Raw genomic sequence first — 18889 nt, forward strand, 5'->3', positions numbered from 1 at the left:
CTCTAGATAAATCAATTTTAATACCTACTTATATATATGTATATGCATATACTTGTAAGACCTTTCGTGTCATTAGCTATTGGGGGCTAATGAACTTGCCAAATTAATGTGAGCCAATCAGCCAGTTGGACATGATATAAATAACAACAAACAAAACAGCAACTACTGCAACAACAACAACAACAACAACGACGACGACTACAACTACTACAACAAGACACAAATTATGCTTGCGCGTATTTAAGGTATGTTTTTTTTTTTTTTTGTCTTCCAATTAATAACAGTGCATGTTGTTGGCTTTTCTGACATTTTTCTGGTTAAAAACCAAATGCAAATCTGTAGCTACAAAAGGCGCTTTTTACCATAATTACCCGTGCACTACTCAGGTGAAATTTCAGGTGCTCAGCTGCCAAATTAACTGCATATTGTTTACGGCTCACGCTGAGCGCCACACAGCAGGTCTTTCAATTTTTTTTTTGTTATATATATTTTTGCTAATCAAGCTGAGTAGGGCAGGAATACCGCATGTAAGTAATGTGCATCTGTGCTCGTTAACAATATGGGAGTATGTTAATATATATACATATGTATGTATATATAATATATATATGTATATAGCTTTACCAATTAGCTGATAAGTTAGTGCTGCCAGCAGAGTCATAAATGAGCAAAATTTATTTCTTTTCGTGCTCCATTTTATTGTTGTAATCGCCATAAATATATTGGCTGGGCATGTACTGAAATTTCATGTGCTTTTCATTAGCATTTTCATCATGTTGAGCTATTATACTAATAGCTCATCTCTTATGTGAATCGGATAAACTGAGCCGCTTTGATGCATACATAATTGTTAAGGCATACCATATCTAGTAAGCAGAGGTAGTTATTCGATTATTTTTATCGATCGTATGATAGATAATATGGCAATGTGGACGAGCATAGCGAATGGCAAATATAAAGAGTCTTGGTTATTAAGTAGTCGAGTGTAGGCGGTGATTAGACAACTTTGATCGATCATATGATAGATCAAGTGGTGTAAGCATCAAGACAAGAGATGGAACAGACTTAGTGTTTGGAACAAATTTTAATTACATACCCATAAATCACATTGATTTATAAAGTAATATTTAAAGCCATGGCTTCGCGATATTAAGAGTCTGGTAAATTATCGATAAATTATATCGTTGATATTTACTATCGTTAATCACTCAATTGATCTATGAAACAATGTTTGAAGCCATGACTTCACGGTATTAAAAGTCAGGTAAATAAAATTAAAAACGTAAATCAACAATCTGGATAGTAAAATATTTTTGGAAAAAGTTTTATAGTTTTACGTAACTAATGTTGTATGAATAAAAGACTGATGAGGATAACTGCCCATTGGAAAGAGTTTTTATTATACTTCTAGCCAAAAACACGTGGATCGATAACATTTTATTGCATTGTTAACAGAAAAGTAAATCACTCAATACAAGAGAATATCATATTGTTTGTGGTTTTTTCCTCATTCGGTATTGTTTTTTATTTATTTGCCTTTCTTGTCTGTGCTGTTCGCTTAAATAAAAAAAAAACGTTGTCTCTTGGCTGTGTTTAATGTTTATTGTTTATTGTTTTGTCTTTAAAATGCTTCGAACGTGCTAAATATGTATTTTGCACTTAATTTTTTTGTTCGTTTTGGTGATTATTATTCGAGTTAATGGCGAAGAGTTGCAAAAAACGGTCTGCGGTGGTCGCTTGAGGTTGATTTTTTAAATTTGCTATAAATTGTTGTTGCCTATATGGTTAGCATAAATTATAAGAGTATCTGTGAAATATGCTATCAAAATAAATAAACGGCATGGCAATTGTGAAGGCACGAAGCGTTTGGCTCTTGACTTATGTCTGATTATTGCTTCCTGTATTGCAGTATTCTGTCGGGGCTTTTATTTTTTATTGTTTAGCCTAGCTTAGATTGCTGTGGCGTATTTGAGGAGAAATCGGGCATTCAACTGGCCAAGAAAAAGCAAAAATAAAGAAAAAAAAAAGCTAAGCACAAAGTATCTTTTAGCAAATAAAGATACTCGGCTGCTGTTCACACAAATTAGCGATTGGCAAGGCGTAGCTGCCTACTGATTACACAGAGACGCGCAGCAAAAGTCAAGCAATTAGCCAAGTTAAATACATAATGCATTTGTCTGGACTGCCGTCCGGCTGTCACTCCGGCGCACTGAACGTCTTAACTTGGCCAACAGATGCAGCCAAGCGTTCGCTTAGTTTGTTCCGTGCAATCCGTGCAGTAAATAATATCTTAAGCCACGGCGTGACCGATAAATCTCTAGATGTGGCGCAAAATGATTGCCTTGCAGATCCGCGCTGGGGGTTAATATTGGCTGTAAGTGCGGCTTTTGGTAGCGCCCAATTTGCAGCTGATCTAAGCTAAGTTAAGGCAGCGATTACCGTTAAACGGCTGCATATTATCTGCCTGCGCCTCACAAATCGCCGCCGACTGCCTTACAATGCTTCGATTCAACCATTTGCCCAGTAATTGGGTCAGTTGTGAGCCGTGCTTGGCAACAGCAATCGAATGTATCTCAGACCGCACTCTATTCGCATTGTCAAATGGTTCTCAGCCACGTTTGTAGCTGTATCTGTATCTGTATCTATGACTGACTTTTGTGGCCTTTGATGCAACTTGTTTTGGACTCGTTTGTTAGCATTCTGTTGGCAATGCGACTGGCGACAGTCGAGCGTTAAGTTGACTGCCATTCTGCATTGGTAAATATGGATTTATCGTCCCCGCTGTGCTGTCTCATGATTATAATTATAATATCTTAAGGCAGAGCCAACACAATGCCGAATCAACGAACTGTTATGAAAGCAACCGAAAATATCTATAGCTTTGAGCTATCGAAAACAGAGTTCGTCTGCAGCGTGTTCTCTGGTGTTGGCTGTTTTTTTAGCTTGAAAAAAGCTGAGAGCTCGTTGAGGTTAAATAATATAAACAGTTAACAAATTTGGAAATCAAAAAAATGTAGATAAACATCTAAGAACTTACCCTAATATCCAAGTGTATATTCTATATTGTATTCAACTTCAAGGAACTTGAAGCACCGTAAGATATTTGCAAGTTCTCAGCTAATCACCTTTGATCTAACTGCGATATCGCATTTCGCTGGTAGCCTCTAAAAATCAAGCAAGCCAAAAGTATGCTGTCAGCACTGGCTGCTGATCGGTTGGCTGTGCCAGTGGCTGGCTTACTTCAGCGAATAGCTGCTGGCCTTGGTTACTGGTTTCTAAGTCGAGTTGAGTGTCTGGTTGCCTGACTCGCAAGCACTCGAGCCTATGGTTATATATAAATAAATATATGTGTTTATATAAATATAAATATAAATATATATGCATGTATGTATATTCATAACAGTCGGCATTTGCGGCTAATGGCTGAGATTGAAATGTCATTGTTGTCAGCTTATCGTTTGAATAAATGCCCCAGCAAAAGATCAGCCACTGCCGCAGCAAAAACTCAGATTCGAATGTGCTTGGTTGCTAATTTCGCATATTTTTTGCTAACACTTCACATTGTTGGGCACCTCTCTATATACCCTGTACGCAGTTGTGAGAGGCAGTAGTAGAAACTATTTCTTCACACGCTCCCTAGCCCAACTTTAGTTTGGGATGTAAAGTAAGACTGAGTGTATTGTACAGGGTATTTGCTGGTCGGGCACACTCTCGTATTCGTTTGCTTGCTGTTACTTTTGTTACTTGTTATTGTTGCTTTTGTTTTCTGTGTTTTGAAAAATACCTCAAAGTGCTCAATTTCTCACTTCGTCACACGCGCTCGCTCTTGCTCTCGCTTTAACGCTCTCACTCCTCTCTCTCTCTCTCTTTATTTGGAAAGACAAAAAATGTTTATCGTTATCTATCATATCGTACCCTGCCCATTCACAGCTAATGTCTTAAGTCGATTCAAGCGCAAGCTAACAACTGCTGCACGTATGTCCGAAGATCTGGACGAGCTGTTTCTGACGCCGATACCGGCTCCAACGCCCGTCGAGCTGCAGCAGTGCATCTTGTTTGGCTTCCGCCGCCGCCTCAATCCCGCCCAGATACTCGACGAGTGCTGCAGCGCCTTTGGGCCGTTTGCGCCGACTGCGCAGTATGTGGCCAGATGGTATCAGAGATTTCAAGATGGACTCTTTACCATTGACGACAGCGTGGAGGAGGACTGGGGTGTGGGGCGTGGACAAACGCCCACCACATGCAGTGACTTCAACGATGATGATGATGATGATGATGATGAAGATGCTGATAATGCCAATGGCAATGACAATGACAATGATCAGAGTCAATTGCCGCTGGTCTTGCATGATCTAATGGGGCATGGGCATAGCGATAAGGATAGTTATAACGATCCCGATGATTATTATAATGACAAAGCTGATGATGAACTGGTTGATGATGGGAACGTGATTAGTTATTGGCACGGCTATGGCTATTTGGGTGGCAAGCGAAGGTATGCCACGACCTGCACTAGACCTAAGTACTCCCAGCTCTGCATCATCAATTGAAAGTATCTTAAATTGAAATTCTTTTTCCATTCACAGCGGAATGTCTATAAGCGGCTTGCCGCCTTTGCCAAAATCTCTGAGTGGTTTCAACAAGCTGCTCGGCTCTGACTCGGGTCTCTTGAGCGATGTGGATGTGGCACAGCAAGAGCTTAACAACAACAACAACAACAGCAGCAACAGCAACGTCAAGAAGGAGAACGACAGCGGCAACAAATTAGCAAGCCAAATAGTTAGTGATAACAACAACAAAAGCAACAGCAGCAGCACCAACAACAACAATTTGAGCGACGATAAGCAAGCATCTAAAGACAGCAGCAGCCAAGATAATGCAGACGATAAATCAGCAACGGCTACAGCAGACGCTGCCACAGCAACACCAACAGCCACAGCAACAGCCACGGCAACAGCTACGGCTACGGCTACGGCAGCAACAGCAACTCCCAATGCAAATGAAAATGAAAACAAAACAACAACAACAACAACGACGACATCAACGCCAAGCTCACCTGCAAAAATCAATGTAACGGGCAGCACTTTGGACGCGCAGATAGCGACGCTGCGCAAGGAAATGGTAAGTCGATTAGCCATCACCTCATAATATACCCTATATGCTAAGGGACTTTGATTTAACTAGACAGCTTAAGACAAACGTGTTTAAAGAGGTTTGAGGTATTTTAATAGCAAAGTAATAATACCTATTATTTAAAGTGATCTACAATTGTTTATATAATCCATGATCTAGATTCATTTTCATTTTACTAAAATTTCGTATGACTATTACTAATTTTCGTATAACTAAAAGAGACATTTATCATGTAAAAACTAGTTAAATAATTGTAAAGAAATATGGCTTTACTTCAGCTCTTGTGAGAAGTCTCTATTACAATAATATAGGGTATACAATCCGTCATTGACTTGCATTCGTTGCATTCAAATTCTAAGAATTTGTTCAAGCAATTATTCATGTGGCTCATGGTCTATATGGGTAGGGTATTTGTATTTCGACCAATTGAAAGTGATTTATTGCATTTCTACTTTTGATCACATTTTCGAGGGGGGCGGGGCGCACATCATTTACATATGAAGCGATGAAGCTAAGCTAAATTCTGTTATAGCCAAAGTGAAAATGCAACAATGGAACGGAAATGTTTTCGATTTGATAAATTTGTATATGCATGTTAAGTGTGTATGCATGTGTGTGTGTGTGTGTGCTGGCCTTTCAGCACTTGAATGCCATAAAAGCAATTTCAGATTTCACTGTTTGAAAATTCTTCAGATTTTGGTTGCACATTTTTCAAATGCAACTGTGTGTGTGTGTATGTGTGTACGTGTGTGTGTGAGTTCGAGTACTCCGTATCTTAAAGTTAGTTCATTTGTCATATTTTTTGAGCAACAAAAACAATTGCATTTTTGGGCGCAGCTTTCTACGACTTTGACAAATGATCTTATGCATGTATATACACATTTATATATATACTCACATATATGTATATGTGTATGTACTACGATTCTTTTTGCACGTGAGATCAGCTTTGCTTTGCTGTGCTGCAGCTGCGATCACTTCTATATAACAACGAAAAGAAAGTGCCGAAAACTTTCGGTTTTGCTCGCCGGCAGAGTTCATGAATATTTCAGAGCATTAAATAAGCTCAACTATAAACTTTGACATTGTCGCGCTTGGGCCTAAGCTGATATAGATGGCCATAAAGCATCGAAATGGTCAACGAGTTAGGTCAACAAAGCGAAATGCAAATGCAGCTTTTATTCATTAAGTCAAATTGGCAAAGCAATTAACTTACCCATAGAAAGAGATTCATTTGGAAGGTGAAAGAAGACAGAGAGAGAGAGCGAGAGAGGGAGAGACAGAGCTAGCCATGATGTGGCGGCCTTTGGCTTTAAAGTTGACTAGCTTTTGTTTTGGGTACGGGCCCGGTATCTGTGGCGTGGGGGCAGCTGGCATTTAACCAAACACTTTGTCAAAGTTGAAAGCGCAGACGCAGCAGCGCTAACGCTTGGCGTTAGGCTCTTCAAATAATGTATTCATTTGACATCATGTCTGGGGGCATCATCAGCCGGTGGCAAAGCGGGGGCATTGATGAGCGAATGTCGCTTTAAGTCAGCTTTATAATTGCGATGCATCAACAAGCAAATGGGAATTTGAGTGAGCAGCAAGAGTTGCCATGACAGATTCGCAAATACTCTACAGAGGAAGCAGTTGAGCCTGAAGAAAAACTCAGTTATAGTGAAGAAGAAGTGTTAATTAAGTTGGTTACAAATATGGCACATATTATGAAATCTGTAATTAGTATAGAATTTATAGATAAAAAGTCACATTTTCCATATAAATCACATCACATATATTATATATATTCAATGCCAGATATAGTTTGTTTAGAATATATGTGCCAATTAGCTCAGGGCAATTTGTGGCTTTGCCTGAAACTCAACTCGCATCCGCCTGCGATGCGGATCCGAATGATTCGAAGTTTCTCACATGCCGAGCGACTTAAGGTATTTATCCAGTTTGTTTTTGAGCTGATCACGAACTGCGCATGGCATTCGCATGTGAATTGTGACACGTTTTTTGAGGCAGCCACCTGACTTGTTATTGGTCTATTGGTCTATTGGCGTCGTGGCCAGGCCCACGAGCACTGAGCCGAGTCTTCGCTGATGTGCTGCTCTTGACCAAGCCTCGACAACAACGTCATCTGTGCTTGTGTCGCCGACAGTTGACAGTTGATTTGTAATTTAGTCTGTATTTATTTTTTCTTTTCATTTTTATGCTGCAATTAAATAAATTAAAATTTTGTCTGCACTTGCGCAATAATTTAACAATTTGTAACGCAACTGCGACTTGTTTTTAATTGCAATCGGATTGGGCTTTGTGGGCCAGCCTGAGCTTGAGGCTTGCCAATTGCCAATTGCCGAATGCCGAATGCCGAATGCCTAGTGCCTATTGCCGGCTGCTAGTGGCTTTTGGCCGGGTCTAAAGTCTAACGTCTGTGGCCAAAACCTTTCACATTTTATGTGCCAGTGCCTGGGCGACCTTTTACATGAACCTGTTTAATGTACACCCAGGCGTAGGTGTAAAACTAAAACACAAATTACAATTGTCGGCTGGGTAGGAGCGGCCGCAGTTCGAGTCTAACTGCGGCTGCCACAGATTTTGGCCCCCTTTATTTGTAGTTTTTCTTTTGGCCTATTGTGTGCTCTGTTTTGGGCGCCAATTTGAGCGAGTTTAGGCCATTTACCAATTTACATGCCAATTGTGCAATAATTTTGCGACTCTTTTACTCTTTACTGGGTCAGGCGTCATCTGTGGGCTGGGCTGTGCATAGGCCCCACCCTCTGCTCCTGCTTCTTTGGTATCTGTTACCTGTTACAATTAAATTACAAATGTTGCTATGTGTCTTGTTACCAATTACGCTCCACTTGCTGTTATTATTGTTATTATTGTCGATACTGCTGCTGTTGTTGTTGTTGTTGTCTCGACTAATTTCACGCGCTCAAAGTCGGCTCGAAGTTAAAGCCAAAATGCCGGACAACGCCAACGCGCGCCCAATGACACAGTAATTGGTCATTGTTTTTGCCCAACCATTATTAATACACTGCAAAAAATGAGGTAGTAAGTGCGCAGCTGACTGTTAGCTAACATGGCTAACAGGTTTTCTTAGTAAAGCAACAAAATAGATAACAAATTAGTCCAAAGGTTGCTGTATATATTATATGCGAATATATATGTATATATATATACAGCAAATATTTATTGAAAATCTTAAGAAAAATGTAATTATTCAATAAAAATTAAAAATTAAAATATATTTATAAAATTAAAATATTGCCAAGAAAAATATAATCAATAGCTGTTACATAAAATGTTTTTATGTAATGAAGTTTTTAATGAAAATCGACCAAGTTAATTAAATAATATATTATATTTACTATTGCATAAATATTTGAACAATTTGTATAGAGTATAGAATGGGTCAGCTACCTTTTGAGCGTTAGCTAGCTGCATTGGATAAACATTTAAATTTACTCGTTTACAATTGAGCGCGGCCTGTCGCCGGGCCTCGAGCTTGTGGGAGAGCCGGGCGGGGGCTGGGCTGTGGGGGCTCTGGGCCTGGGTTAGTTTTCCTTTGTTTTTTTGCAAATGTTGCGGTTGAATGATTAACGATTCAAGCTGTGAACTGTTGGTGGGTGTGTAGCACACACACACACTCACTCACTCACATGGTCACACATAAAAACAATGCATTGTGTGCGTGTGTGTGTGCGCTGCAATTATGTTAGTTGGCCGCTTTTGCTTTCAATTGTTCAACTGCGATAAAAACCAAAGAAATTGATACTCTTTCGCATCGACATACATTCACACTGACGTATGAATACGTATTTATTTATAGGTTATTTCTTACTATGATTTGTTTGATTTTTTTTTGCAATCTTGCCGTTTATGTTCGCTCGGTTCAATTATGAAAACTGAAAGTAAATAGTTGGCTGAAGGTTAGCGAGACCGTTAATATTATTAGATCAGCTTTCAAACATGCCATAAACGCAATTATATTATGCAAACTTCAATTTATGTCAATTGGCAACATATGATAAATTGCCATACGCTTTCGATAATAAAAACATTTTGATTACGCGCTATTGCCGAGACGGAAGTGGCGTCTACGCTTACAATTTAGATAAGTGTGAGGATATGTGGGATTGTAGCTGATAAGCTTAGATCTACAATTTGCCGTGGAGCTCAATAAGAGACTGCTTACCATTTAAGTACCTCGATCAATTGAGAATTCAAGGCGTACATTTAAAAAGAATTGCATGCCAAGGAAGTCAGAGAATCACTTAGGAGTACTAAAATGGAGAGACTGCGCATGCAAATGAGATTCTTTTCATGCTGAGAACGTTGCATGCAAATTGATTGGTCTGCTAAACTAAATGTAATTATTGTGTTGAGGCTGATTTTCTGCATCTCTGCTCAATTTTCATTTCATTTCGTTCGAGCTCCGATTGGTTTCTAGGCCTAAGCTCTACTTGTAGGAATATCTCATATCGGCTGAGCTGCTAAGCTGCTCGGCTGTCATAGATTTTATAGACAGCTTTCCCCGTTGGCCTTCGCATATGGGAGTGCTGCACCTACTGAAAACCACATGCATTCCATATTAATGAGCAGCACATCTGGAGTCTCGTCAATTACAATTATCCAAGCCAAATTACGCTCAATTGTTCGGCTTTTTTTTGTCCTCTTAATGTATGTGAGTGAGCGCCAATGTAGATTAAGTAATAAAAATGTTTTTTTATAAAGCCAAAAAACGCATAAAAAATAAACCAGGCAGCAGCAGCGGCAGCAGCAGCAACAAACAGGTAACAATAGGAGAAAACCCAGGAGTTGAGGAGTTGAACTAATCAGCGCATGCGCAGCCATTACGGACTAGACTCAGCGTCTTGAGCCGACTAATTCTCTTGCTTCGGTTTATGGTTGGCAAATTAAATTTATAATCATAAAAAAAAGGCAGCTGCCAGCTGCCGCCACATTAGCCGCAAGCTAACCACCAAGACAGAGCAGCAGCCATCGAGGCAGCATCAGGGCCAAGTTGGTGAGAAGAAATGCATCAAGGCATGAAATGACTTTTTATGGCTTTCCATAAAACGGCCTTGAACGCATTGCCCGCTGGCGGTTCTTTCTATTCTCTCTTTGCACACCGTCTACCCATTGAGAATAGAGAAAATGGGTATATTGACATTGCTTGTTGATTGAAAACTATAAAAGTTTAAGGCTTAAGCCTTAAGGCTGAAGTTGCTCGCAGAGTATTTTCCATTTTAGAAATCAATTCTCTTCCATTCATAAATATTTTTTATATGCTGATTTCCCTTTAAGAAAACTTTGGCCTAGGGTGTCTGCTTGTCGTTCTCTTTTTATATATTTTTAATATTTTGTAGTTTTTTGTTTTACTGCACTTGGTCTTCTTTCTCTATTAGCCAAGTGTTTTGGCTTCGCTTAATGTGGCACAAGCCACAAACAAAGCAAGCAACAAGAAATCCCACAAAATATTCAGCGTAAAAGATCCATTTGAATGCGTTGCAAATTTGTTTAGCGCTGGTCACACTTGAAGCCACTTGATGCCAGTCGCCATTTTGTATTGCAGTTTAATGAACTTTTTCGTTTTTATTGTTCTGCCAAGATGATCTTGATGGAAATTGATAAGCGAAAACACGTGTTAATGAGCTAATTGGAATGTTATTTGTTTGTGCTTTGATGAGAAGTTTCTCGGAAAATTAAAGTTTAGGACAAATCGTCTATCCTAAGTGTTTTTCTTATAAATAGTATTAGAATTTCTACTGAGATGTTATATGAGATGTGATCATACTTAGTGGAGCAGACGATTTTCTCGACTTCTTTTTAAGGTCTTTAGTTGTACTTGAATCCATCATATTTGTGGTAGCATTCGAAATTATTCGGCACGAAATATATTAGTAAAATCCTTACTTTAATTTGAATTGATTATTTAATTTATGTAATCGAAATTTAATTATATCTGTATAATTTTCTTACAAATTTATTACAAAACTATAATGAATAGTTTTTCCTGGTAATTTTTTATAATAGAACATAAATTTAAGCCGTATTAAATCATTTCTAGAGTTGAGTCTTACCGATAATAATATAAATTTCTCGTTTATTTATGGAAAGGAGAATGTAAATTTTTATTATTTTTATTTTACCATGTTGTCGCTTCCGTTGTTTATTTAGCTGTCTTCCGTTTATGCTGTGCCCCTGCTGGCACTGTCTTTACCACTGCTTCTTCTTATTCGGGTTCTTTAAGTTCTGCGTCTACGGTTCGACTCTTTATTTAACGATGCCGTCATTCGAGTACTTGCTGTACACCTTTCTTTCGAGAAACTCACCTTCCGGTGGCGGTTGCTCACACACCCGGTGCGATTCTTCGGCGCTGGGGTCAACGTTATCCATAAGCGGGCGCCCCGCCCCTCTGCTGTGCTCCGTTGTGCTAGCTTTGCATGCATCATGCAAAAATCAGCGAATGGAACCAATGTCAGTCGCGGTTCAAGTCCGGCAGCGATTATATCACAGGGGCTAGTATGTGAGACAGAGTCCCCACCCTGCCTCGACTCTTCCATTTATTGCCGGAGCTGGCGGCATGCATAATTAATAACGAAATGATTTGGCGCTCTGACATTGGACAGTGGCTGCCGCTTGCCACATCGCCACATGGACGCATGGACGCATGGCCGCAGCGGGTGGCCAGCTGTTCCAGGAGGTTGCAGATAACAAGAGGAGGAAGACGAAGTGGAAGAGATTGACTCAGCTTTTACCCAACCGCCTGTGTTGTTGGTGCTGTGGCGGCTGTCATGGCATCCACTAATGATCTATGCGGGCGCCCAGTTGGCAGCCGTGCAGCCGTGTCGTCGGGCACCTGCAAAAATAAACTCTAGAAGTTTTCGCATCTATAAATAATCCGGATTAATGTAAATGCCCTGCAGGGAATGAGGAATTGCCTAGCCAAATGGGGAAAGTTCTGTGCAATGCAGCACAGAATTAGCCAGACATTCAAAGAAACACGCACACACACACGCACACACACATGCATACTCGTTGTAGAATCTGCATGCGTGCATTCCTTGCCCTTTCACACAGGAAGTCAACTTGACGTGGCTGAAAGCGAAAGTCTGCTGTAAATTAAGCAAAAGAGTGGGAGATAGAGAGAGAGAGCGCGAGTTGGGGCGAGCTATGCTATAAGAAAATTGTCACTGAATTGTTATTATATCATTTTTGTTGGTTTCTGTTGTTGTGTTTACGCTCAATAAGTCTGCTCATAATTGTTGCGACGCGTTGGAGGCGACGCTAATTGTGGCAACAGCCAAAAAGATGTTGGCCAGGAAACAGGTTACAAGACAACGCTGATATCTCTTGGCTTACATACCAACATCAACATCATAATGATGATCATCATGATTATCGGTGTTGTTGTTGTTGTTGCTGTTGTCTACCACTCGTCATTTCTGGCTAATGCCTCGCAACCTAGCCAACTTCTTGGCGTGCGCAGCTAACTGTGAAATTCACTTTTAAATTTGCTGTTTTTCTTTTTAGCTCAAGACGAGCGTATAAAATATACATACAAATATATACAAACAACCAATTTGAACATGATTTTCATTTTATTTGAACGCCATTCGAAACGCTACAATAATTTCCCAACAATGGCGCCGACAGCTCGTTGTTCTATGGGATTTGTTTACAGTCGCGAGAGCTTGTAAGGCGTTAACAATTGTTAATACCTATTGATGAGACGAGAGAAAAGAATATTGCAATAAATATACAGTTATCTAAGGTGTGCCGACCTTAGCAAATGGTCGTATATATGTATGTATGAGTGTATTTAAGACTTGAAAAGAAATAAGTTTTAAGACTTTAAAGAATAAGTTGTAATCCTTTTATTTATTTTTTTTTTGTTCATGGTAATACTATTTATTTATTTTTATTTTTATTTGTATTATTTATTTTTTTTTAAATTATTTTTTTATTTTTATTTTATTTATTTTTTAATCTGTTGAGTCTTCAGTACTTAAGTATTAAATTCGCTATCATTATCACACATTTCACTTGATATATCATCTCATTATATATCTCAACTGTTCTGCAATTGTTTTTAAGAGCGGAAGTGTCTCCAGCTCCGACGCCATATATACATACATTTTTATTGATAAATATCAATATTAATATTTACTCTATATATCTGGCCATACTCCAGCTGCTTTTATCAGATTTAATCAGTTCGGGATAACGTATCTCTATGTATTTACAGCATATTCTGCATTCCATACACTCCACTCTCAGCGCTTCGGCTTGTTATACGCCCTACCCCTTTTTAGTGTCTCTGCGCGCCTCTGGCTTATGCTCAATATTTATACATGATATATATTTTAGTGTTAAGTGCTGCACAGTGTAAACAATAAATCGACAACCTGCTGCGATTTGCAATGGTTATATCGTACATTTATTTCTTTAAATGTTATTTATTGTATTGCCCCGATTCGCTATCAATGTTTTTTATTTTTGTTTTGTTTCGTTGTTGCCATTTTCGAATTATTTGTATTTCTGTCTAAATGTCAGCAATGCCGCCGATTCTTTTTGGCCTTTGGGTATTTATTTCTGTTCAATTCGTATTTTGTATTTAAAGTTTAGAGCAAGTACACATGGATTTGGCCAAAAGAATGGCGCGGCCCGAAGGCTAAGGTTGGCTAATTGAAACCTAAGTAGACAATAGCCAAGTTAACAGACCAAACGTTTGCCCTCCTCTTAGTTAACGGCCCAAATGGATGCGGACACGGCTGCGTGGCTAATTATTTGCGAGTCACTGAAGCCAAGTTCCGTTGGGGGAGCTGCCATTTGAATATATACATATATATATATATATATATATATTGTGTATATATATAGAGAGTATATACATATGATGCATTGTGAGGAGCAATATAGGTATGCACGTATTAATGTATATGAACGTACGTATTTGCTGTGCGTTTATATGCATATACGTGCATATATATGTTGCTCCACACAGCGACGCGAATACTGTAGGAGCGACCCTCGCACTGGAAAGGGGGTCAAAGTCCTGTTAGAGGCGGTCTCTTTCGCTCCTACAGATTCAGCAATGGGTTCGCGTCGCACGCACGACGATCATCGGGGACCGTTAGCCGAGGTGCCGTTCGTGCCGGGTGATAGTAGTGATCACTTTCACTCGCAGGGCACCAACGGTACTTCGGCCAATGGGAGGCTGCCACGCAATTTGGCGGGAAAGTGGCGTCACCCGGATCACGCCACTTTACCGTTTGTATGGGCACGAGCGGCTGAAAGGCCCCGCTCCAGAGCCGAACGGGCCCCGTTATCACCCGAAGCAAGGCCTGTGGCTGGGCTATAAAAGGCCACCGGCGGCTCCATACGGGGCTTGAAAGGTTTGAAAGGCTTGAAATGTTTGAGAGGCTGATACGTTTGAGAAAAGTGAGAGGCTTATGAAAAGTGGTGATTAAAGTGATTAGTGAAAGTCAACGCGAGTGGTGAATCAGGACTCCCAGGACTTCAAAGGACAGCAAGGACATCGTGGGAACAGCAAGGACATCGTGGGAGCAGCAAGGACATCCAGTGGGAATCCTTGCGACAACAAAAGAGGCAATCAGCAGCATCAGCGGCACCGATCAGGACATCGGTGCATATCAGCGGCTTAAGCGAGGCCTGCACCTCTGAGTAAGTTCGCGTAGCCATGCGCAAGAGAAGTGTTTGTGAGCGAAAACGAAGCTAGTGTTGTGCTGTGCGAGTGGGATAGTAGGAGAGGCCTGCATATCTGAGCGAACCGCCAGAGTTTTGTTCAGACCGAAGTCCTGGCGTTTCCCGAATCGTCCCGGTAAACTAGCGTGTTTTAGCACAATACTCTCGCAGCCGGAGTGCGTTGAACCAGCGCTCGGTAGGTGTGCTTCGCTAAAGCCAACCAGCGAGCCAGCATAACTTTAAGTGACGTGTACATTTTAAACTTATTCAAGAGAATATATTTACGCTATAAAACCTAAAATCACAAGTGACTAATTATTATCGCAGGGGCTTCAACAAATAAATTTTGTTGGCACGAATCCACAGTCAGCTGAAACTAGCCCAGCTTAGACTCGGGATAAACCGAAGGTTCGTTACAACTGGCGCCCAACGTGGGGCCCTGCGATAAGAGTTTAATTAGAAATTTGTGACTATGGTGCGAGCGTGGGTATATAACTTGAAAAAGGATGAAGTGTTGAGTTATGGTGACGAGTTCGGAGTGAGCTTGTCAGGCACACTGGACGCTATGCGGAGGCAGTTTGGCGAGTGGGTTGAGAGGAATGAAGGTAGCATTCCTTACTCACTGAGGATCGCCGAGCTGAGGCGACTGCATGGACGCCGTGCCTCGCTGAGAGATGAGGCAACGACCGCCGTGGTTGACGACGACTTGGAGACAGAGCTGGCGCATGTGGCGCGGCTCTGTGTGCCTTCTACGAGTGCAGCGGCACGGCTGCAGGACACGCGACAGTGTGAGATAAGGGCCACATCCACCCCGCAACCAGAAATCAGGCCACCAGGACTCGGCAGCACAGCCCAAGAATATCCAAAGGTGGCCAAACAAGTGCGAGAGTGGAGCTTCCGCTTTGATGGCACCACAAAGCCTTTGGAGTTCTTGGAGCAGGTGGAGTGGTCGGCGGACACATATGGCCTGGATCTGGATATGATCCCGCGCGCAATGCCAGAGCTGCTGAAGGGCATGGCATTAAAGTGGTATGTGGCCAACAACAGGCACTGGACGGCGTGGGCGACGTTCGTGCGCAGCTTCCAGGAGTTCTTCTTGCCCAGAGGCTATCTGGAGAAGCTGGAGGACGACGTCAAACGCCGGAGGCAAATGGTAGATGAGAGCTTCAAGGTCTACATGGTTGAGATGCAGACTCTCATGCGGCCTCTGCGCTATGGAGCAGACCGCGAGATGAAGCTCATTTACAACAACAGCCTGCCCGATCTGCGTGCATACGCCCGCCCGTATCAGTTCCATAGTCTGGTGGAATTGATGCACCTCGCAGACGAGTTCGAGGAGCTGGAAAGAGACCGTGAGAGGTTGCGGCAGCAGCCACGGCCGGGCCGGACTCGATTTATGGCCATGGACGACGCTGGAGGCGATGTGGAGTATCGCCGCATGGAGGATGAGGCGAAGCCTTCACCTGCGCCAAGGACAGGCGCAACCGGAGCAAGGACTCACATCCCGAATCCAGCCAGGGCATGTCGAGTGTGTGGCCAGGAGGGGCACCGCGCTTTTACGTGCCGCAACAAGGCACTGGATTTCTGCTGGCAGTGCGGGCGCATTGGAGTGAGAACGTTTGCCTGTTGCCAGTCGGGAAACGAGCAGCGGCACCCGCCATCCAGGGGCGAGCGGGAGCAGCGGCCAGGAGCCCCCAGGCGCTAGTAGGCCGTCTTCAGAATGAAGGCAGCCAGATGACAGCGATTGTGGCCATTGGAGCCACCCAACAAAAAGCCACAATCGACACTGGAGCCACAAGCAGCTTTATAAGCGAAAAGCTTGCTGACAGGCTCAGAGGAGTGGGCGTGGTGCGTGCAACACGGCGGCGCATACGCTTAGCGGACGGCAGTTGCAGTCATGTGGACTCGCAGCTGGAGACGACGATCAGCCTGGGGAATCAGCAAAGCCAAATCCCGTTGCTGATTCTGCCAGGAGTGATCGACGATCTGGTGCTGGGCTGGGATTTCTTGGCCAGCATGGGCACCACACTGGAGTGCGGTGGCTTGACGCTGAGGATCAAGCCAAGAATTCCACAGTCGAGCGGACAGTCAGAGGAGAAGTTGTCTGTGGCTGTGGCCAGCGTGGAGGCGAGTCCAGAGACGCCAGTGGAGGCGAACATGGAGCAGCCAACGCCTATGCACAAAGACCCAGAGGTGGATGCTTTTCTGAGGCATGAGTTGGAGAAGTTCCAGCATGTGAAAGGCACCACCAGGATCACGGAGCACCGGATCAGGAGGCAGGACAATAAGCCCATAAAGCAGCGCTACAAGAAGGGCAAGCGGAATGTGGTAGCGGATGCGCTCTCACGGCAGCCTCTGGGAGAGGAGGCGTGCCGTTTGGTCAAGAGCAAGGAGATGCCAGCTGGGACAGGATGTCGCTGGCTCACCAAGCTTCGGCAGGACATCAAGAAGGCGCCACATAAGTTTCCAGACTATATGGAAGAGTCTGGAAACTTATATCGGCACATCCCGCATCAAGGCGGCCACGGGCATGTGGCTGCATGGAAGTTGTGCGTGCCGGCGGACCGGCGCAAACAAGTTCTGGAGGAGAACCACGACGCAGCCACCGCTGGCCACCTTGGGAGCCGAAAAAACGATCGCTCGGGTGGCAGCGCGGTATTACTGGCCAGGTATGTACCGTGATGCGAGAGCATACCTACAGCGCTGCGGAGTGTGTCAGCGATATAAGTCCAGTCAGCTGCAAGCTGCTGTGTTTGAGATAGTGCGTCGAAACCTGGAGAGAGCTGGACAGGATCAGGCGCGGCATTACAACCTACGGAGGCGGCAGTGGAAGCCGGCCATAGGTGACAAGGTGTGGGCAAAGGAACGCCACTTGTCGAATGCCGCAGAGGGTTTTGCAGCAAAACTGGCACCACGCTATGGAGGCCCTTATATCGTGGACAGTTTTGTGTCGCCTGTAATCTGCCGGATCAGGTCGGAGGCCGATAAGCGGACCAGGACGGCGCATGTGGCGGATCTCAAGCCGTGGAGAGGAGACACGGGTGAGCATTAAAGCTATTTTTTTTTTTTCAAAAAAAAAAAAAAGGGAGTGAATACACAGCGAAGTGTATTGCTTCTAATTTGCGAGCAGAGGAAGAAGAAAAAAAAACACAGCAAAAATTTTGCTAAAAATGCATAATTTCGGCTGCGAAATGCATCTGTGGCTGGAAAACTACAGTTGCCATCGGGATAATTACGGTATATTGGGTGCGCAACAACAATTTGTTTGAACTGCGCGCGCACGACAGCAAGCAGTGTACAGTACTGCACCGAAAAACTTAGCTGCCAGTGCATGTGCAATGCACTATGCGCAGATACAACAACAAAGCAGTGCAAGTGCAAGCAGTACCCACCTGCAATGTAGGCGCCCTTAGCAACAGCGCGCGCGCAGCCGAAATTATATGCATTTCTAAGCGAGAGCGGAAAACAAAAACAAACCGCACGCATTCCAGGCGAAAATTGCACACCCACACCCACAGCGAAGCAAGAGCGAGCGAGCAAGCTCAGCGAGCGAGAGCAAGCTCAGCGAGCGCTAGCGCACGAAATCGCCAACAACAAAGCGCACAGCGACAACTAAAATCGCCAGCAACAAACACACGGCGGCATATAACGATCGCTACCGAAGAGATGCCAACAACAATGCAACGCGGCAGAAGAGCTTGCATTGGATGTTCGGCTAGGAGGGCTATGTATGCGTGTGCCGATGGGAGTGTGGGAAAAACGGTATCTGGGCAGTACCGTAGCCTGCCTGGAATTCAGCCATAAGGCAGCGAAGCCTAGAGTGGGCTGAGTATAGGATACAGGACCCGTTATGTGCTGTCGCCTAAGCAGCGGCGCGCGGCAGCATAGGGTATAAAATGGGCATGTGGGCATCGGGCCGGGGTCTTCTTGTGGATGAGTTACCAGAGTGGACAGACGGCGCTCGAGTGCGCCGTCCACATGCCATCAAGTGTCCGAGTGGAGACGAGGAGCACGCAGCCATAAGTTGGGTTGCCAGTTGGGAGTCCTGGCCACC

At 43.2% G+C, this 18889-nt stretch overlaps 1 protein-coding gene across 6 annotated transcripts in view; it reads left to right on the forward strand.

Moving 5' to 3' along the window:
- LOC108654511 (uncharacterized) overlaps positions 1–18889 on the forward strand; it is a 57553-nt gene that overhangs the window by 25663 nt on the left and 13001 nt on the right. For 2 of the 6 annotated variants that reach the window (XM_089256490.1, XM_030388861.2), the window contains exons 2-3: positions 3931–4522; positions 4587–5121. In XM_089256490.1, the coding sequence (XP_089112616.1) occupies positions 3978–4522; positions 4587–5121 (1080 nt within the window). In that variant the 5' untranslated portion in view covers positions 3931–3977. Of the gene's footprint in view, positions 1–79; positions 246–3771; positions 4523–4586; positions 5122–18889 lie in introns of those variants that run through there. The other 4 variants (XM_089256496.1, XM_030388862.2, XM_018105906.3 and 1 more) reach the window with 4 other exon arrangements.

This window comes from Drosophila navojoa, chromosome 2 (assembly GCF_054131105.1).
Source record: "Drosophila navojoa isolate 15081-1374.11 chromosome 2, UAZ_NAV_1.0, whole genome shotgun sequence".
In the NCBI taxonomy this organism is placed as follows: domain Eukaryota; kingdom Metazoa; phylum Arthropoda; class Insecta; order Diptera; family Drosophilidae; genus Drosophila; species Drosophila navojoa.